The sequence below is a fragment of the Mandrillus leucophaeus genome, unplaced genomic scaffold (genome assembly GCF_000951045.1).
Source record: "Mandrillus leucophaeus isolate KB7577 unplaced genomic scaffold, Mleu.le_1.0 Scaffold162, whole genome shotgun sequence".
Classification (NCBI taxonomy): Eukaryota; Metazoa; Chordata; class Mammalia; order Primates; family Cercopithecidae; genus Mandrillus; species Mandrillus leucophaeus.
Genome location: NW_012101610.1, coordinates 477,886 through 482,935, shown reverse-complemented (window position 1 = coordinate 482,935; position 5,050 = coordinate 477,886). Strand labels below are relative to the sequence as shown.

At 41.2% G+C, this 5,050-nt stretch overlaps 1 protein-coding gene across 7 annotated transcripts in view; it reads left to right on the top strand.

The window, feature by feature from the left end:
• LYRM1 (LYR motif containing 1) overlaps positions 1-4,628 on the top strand; it is a 25,616-nt gene extending 20,988 nt beyond the window's left edge. For 6 of the 7 annotated variants that reach the window (XM_011976047.1, XM_011976052.1, XM_011976048.1 and 3 more), the window contains one exon: positions 3,636-4,628. In XM_011976047.1, coding sequence (XP_011831437.1) covers positions 3,636-3,752 — 117 coding nt within the window. In that variant the 3' untranslated portion in view covers positions 3,753-4,628. Of the gene's footprint in view, positions 1-946; positions 1,108-3,635 lie in introns of those variants that run through there. The other variant, XM_011976053.1, reaches the window with a different exon arrangement.
• The last annotated feature ends 422 nt before the right edge of the window (positions 4,629-5,050 follow it).

Sequence of the window (5,050 nt, the reverse complement as noted above, 5' to 3'; positions counted from 1 at the left end):
GCTGCCAGCCCATCACAACAAAGTAAAATGTCAGTGAATGCATGACGTATCCTACTTATACAGCTTTCCACATATGGAAGGGAAAACCAGCTCACACCGTAGAGCTTTTCTCTTTTCACTTTCATCTTTTTTATGGAAATGTGTTTTTTTAATTACAAAAGGTAGGTTTGTTGTTACTAAAAGAATAAAGTTCAAACATGAAAGGAATGCATAAAGTAGAAAGTAAAAATGGTCAAAAATTCTCATCCAGGCTGGGTGCTGTGGCTCATGCCTGTAATCCTAGCACTTTGGGAGGCCAAGGCGGGAGGATCACTTGAGGTTAGGAGTTCGAGACCAGCCTGAGCAACACAGTGAGACCCCATTGCTACACAAAATTTAAAAATTAGCCGGGCATAGTGACACACTCCTGTATTTCCAGCTGCTTGGGGGACTGAGGTGAGAGAATTGCTTTAGCCCAGGAGGTTGAGGCTGCAGTGACCCATGATCATACCACTGCAGTGACAGAGCAAGACCCTGTCTCAAAAAATAAATCTTAAATTTATATAAATAAATTTAAAATAAAAAATAAAATTATGTAAATAAATTTAATACATTCAGAATGTCAAGAAACAAATAATTTTCAAATTTATATGAATTTAAAAATAACAAATGTATACAAATTTTTTCTTCCTCAAATTCTTTCATACCATAAATTTAAAACAATAATTTAATTTAAAATAAGTTTTATTTATTTATTTATTTATTTATTTATCTATCTGTGGAGACTGAGTCTTGCTCCATCACCCAGGCTGGGTACAGTGGTGTAGTCATGGCCCACTGCAGTCTTGACCTCCCGGGCTGAAGTGATTCTCCCACCTCACTTCCCCAAGTAGCTGGGACTACAAGCATGTGCCACCACCAATGTTTTAATTTTTTGTAGAAATGGGGGTCTCACTATGTTGCCCAGGCTGGTCTTGAACTCCTGGACTCAATCAATCCTCCCGCCTCAGCCTCCCTAAGCTCTGGGGTAACAGGCATGAGCCACTGTGCCTGGCCAAAATTCTTTTTTGTTTGTTTGTTTTTTGGAGACAGAGTCTTACTTTGTCGCCCAGGCTGGAGTGCAGCATGATTTCTGCTCACTGCAACCTCTGCCTTCCCAGTTTGAGTGATTCTCATGCCTCAACCTCTCGAATAGGTGGAACTACAGTCATGCGCCACCACACCCAGCTAATTTTTTGTATTTTAATAGAAACAGGGTTTCACCATGTTGCCCAGGCTGATCTTGAACTCCTGAGCTTAGGCAGTCTGCCCACCGTGGCCTCCAAAAGTGCTAAGATGACAGGCGTGAGCCACTGCACCCAGCCCAAAATTCTTAAAAAAAAAAAAAATTCTCATTGTGTAGAGGGTGACCACTTTAACTGTTAAATGGAAAATTGCCAGTATTCAACTCTTTTAGCTACAAAAACAGCAATTTTATATTGTAGTGGCTCAACCTAGTTAGTTTGGTAGTACAACCTTTTAGTCTTTTTTTCTATATTCATGTACCTATATTTTCTTTACATATGTAAGATTCTGGATATAATGTTTTACTGCTTACTTATTTTACTTCATGTCTTCCGCACATCTTTGTATGTAGCTCTCCCTCAATTTTTTTTTTTTTTTTTTTTTTAGACAGAGTCTCACTCTGTCGCCCAGTCTGGAGTGCAGTGGCACAATCTTGGCTCACTGCAGCCTCCTGGGTTCAAGGGATTCGCCTGCCTCAGCCTCCTGAGTAGCTGGGATTACAGGTACACCACCACACCCAGCTAATCTTTGTATTTTTAGTAGTAACAGGATTTCACCATGTTGGCCAGCTGGCCTCAAACTCCTGGCCTCAAATGATCGGCCTGCCTTGGCCTCCCAAAGTGCTGGGATTATAGGCGTGAGTCACCGCACCCAGCCCAATCTTTTTTAAATGATTGCATTGTATGCTATTGTAAGAATGTGCCATTGTATTAGGGTTCTTCAAAGAAACAGAACCAGTAGAATGAAGATATGTAGATATAGAGACAGCTAGATGTATATGTGAAGAGATTTATTATGAGGAATTGACTCTCTATATATCTAGACAGAGATATATCTAGATATGCCTGAAAGGATTTTTTTTTTTTTTTTTTTTTTTTTTTTGAGACTGAGTCTTGCACTGTCACCCGGGCTGGAGTGCAGTGGCATGATCTCAGCTCACTACAACTTCCACCTCCCAGGTTCAAGCGATTCTCCTGCCTCACCCTCCCAAGTAGCTGGGATTACAGGCCCCCACCACTATGCCCAGCTAATTTTGTATATTTTTAGTACATATAGGGTTTCACTATGTTGGCCAGGCTGGTTTCAAACTCCTGACTTCGTGATCCACCCACCTCGGCTTCCCAAAGTGCTGGGATTACAGGCGTGAGCCACTGTGCCCGGCCGAAAGGAGATTTATTATAAGGAATTGGTGGATGTGATTATAGAGGCTGAGAAGTCCTAGGATTTGCCATCTTCAAGCTGAAGACCCAGAAGAAAGCTGGTGTTATTACTCAGTTTGAGTCCACACGCCTGAGAACCCAAGGGGCCCATGGTAGAAATCCCGAGTCTGAGGCCCAGAGAAGATGAGGTGTCCCAGCTCAAACAGGCAGGAAGCAAAAGGAGCTGCTTCCCCTTCTTCTGCCTCTTTGTTCTATTCAGGCCTTCCATGGTTTGCATGATGCCCATTCACATTGGGGAGGGCCATCTGCTTTACTGAGTCCACTGATTCAAATGCTAATCTCATCCAGAAACACCCTCACAGATACACCTAGAAATGATGTTTAATCTGAGCACCCATTGCCCATCAGATTGACACAAAAAATTAAGCATCCTAGGCCAGGCACTGTGGCTCATGCCTGTAATCCCAGCACAATGGGAGGCCAAGGCAGGTGGATCACTTGAGGTCAGGAATTCAAGTCCAGCCCGGCCAGCATGACAAAACCCCGTATCTATTAAAAATACAAAAATTAGCCGGGTGTGGTGGCGAGCACCTGTAATCTCAGCTACTGGGAAGGCTGAGGCACAAAAATCACTTGAACCTGGGAGGTGGCAGTGCAGTGAGCTGAGATCATGCCACTGCACTCCAGCCTGGGTGACAGAGTGAAACAGTGTCTGAAAAAGAAAAAAAGAAAGAAAGAAAAATTAACCATCCCAGCCATAATTTAACCAGCCCCTCTATTGGTAGGCATTTAGTTTGATCCCAGTTTTCCACTATGCACAGAACATCTTTGTATACACACACTTTTCTCCCCTTCTTTGGATTCTCAACTTGCTCTGTGATCCATGCTTGTTTTTTCTCCTCTGTGTAGGCAATATAGCAAAGAGCACAGGCTCTGGAATCTGACAGTTCTGGGTTCAAATCCTGACTTCCCTTCTTAATGTATAACCTTAAGCAAGTTATTTAACTTCTCTGAGGTTTCATTTCCTCATCTGTAAATATTAGAATAATAATCTCTTATGAGGTTATTGTAGGATTAACGTGTGTAAAGAAATGAATCAATGTAGATGTAGCACTTAGCAGAGGATATGGTACTTTCTGAGTAGATCCTTAGTGAATACGAGCTGCTGCAATGATTATGAGTATGATTCTTCACATTATTGTTCTTATTCAGATTCATCTGCCTCCAATGGGCCTTACCCCACTCCAAGGCCGGGGACTTCGAAGCCAAGAGAAACTGAGGAAACTTTCCAAACCAGTATATCTCAGATCTCATGATGAAGTTTCCTAATCTAGAGGAAAGTTTATTTCTGCAAATGATGAGCCAACTTGTTCTTGAATGTAAACCAGATGGCAAAACACTTCTTGATTGGGGCAAAAATTCAAATGTCTTCTTAAAACCTCCACAATTGATTCTCACCCATGATGAGCACTTCGATATCCCTAGAGTTTCTCAGCGTCTTTCTTCCTGAGTGGATGGCATTATCCATAGAGGTCATGGACCTTACATCCTCACTGCAGTCACCTTTGGAAACAAGACTAAGGCCTGTACAAGGGAGGTGGAAGGGTGCAAGAGCTGTTGATGGGAATTCCATTCACCACGCGTGCCAGCTGATGCAAAGAAATTTGCCAGTCACTGGAAGTTACTGTGGCTACTGTAAAACTATGTACCACTCTCAGAATATTCTTAGGCTTTTTATTTTTTTTAAGCTATAGATTTGCTTAAAAGTGAGGTTTTTTTGTGTGTGTGCTTTTTTGTTGTCTTTTGACCCTTCCAGTTTCCAGATAAACTTATCTTAAAAAGTTTGGTTTTTCATGGAAATTTTATGAGATTTCTGCCTCAACTAAATGCATATATTCCTTATCTTAAAGCCTGTCACTACTTAGGATGCACTTATAGGATCTGAAAAGCTCACTTTAAACTCATACTGCATTCTTTACGAGTATTTTACATTAACATAACTGAAAAGTACAAGGCCCAAGCTGGCTTTCAAATTATGTTTAAACAGAAATGGGACAAATAGACTTGAAAATAGAACGGATTTATTCTACCCCTGCAAGGGTAGACTCAGGTGAGAGTCCCTTGGTGAGTCATTTGTACATCAGTGTCATTTCTTCTTACCTCCAAAGAAGATGGGCATCACCAATAAAGACAAAGCACTATCAATTTTTGTCTATTCTTTTTCAAAATGGACTCCTGACCCTCAGAAGCAACAGTTGGAACCTACTCCAATGAGGAGGAGCACATGTTTTCACACTCAAGGTAACTTATCACAGGGTTTGGCAATGACATAGAGAACAGATATGATGCTGTATCAGCGGAGTAATAGTCTATGCATACATATATATGCATACGTATATATATGCATATATATTCATATATATGCATGTATACGCATACATATATATGCATACATACACATATATATATAATTTTTATTTTTATTTATTTATTTTTTGAGACAGAGTTTTGCTCACGTTGCCCAGGCTGGAATGCAATGGTGCAATCTCGGCTCACTGCAACCTCCGCCTCTCGGGTTTAAGCGATTCTCCTGCCTCAGCCTCCTGAGTAGCTGGGATTACAGGCAT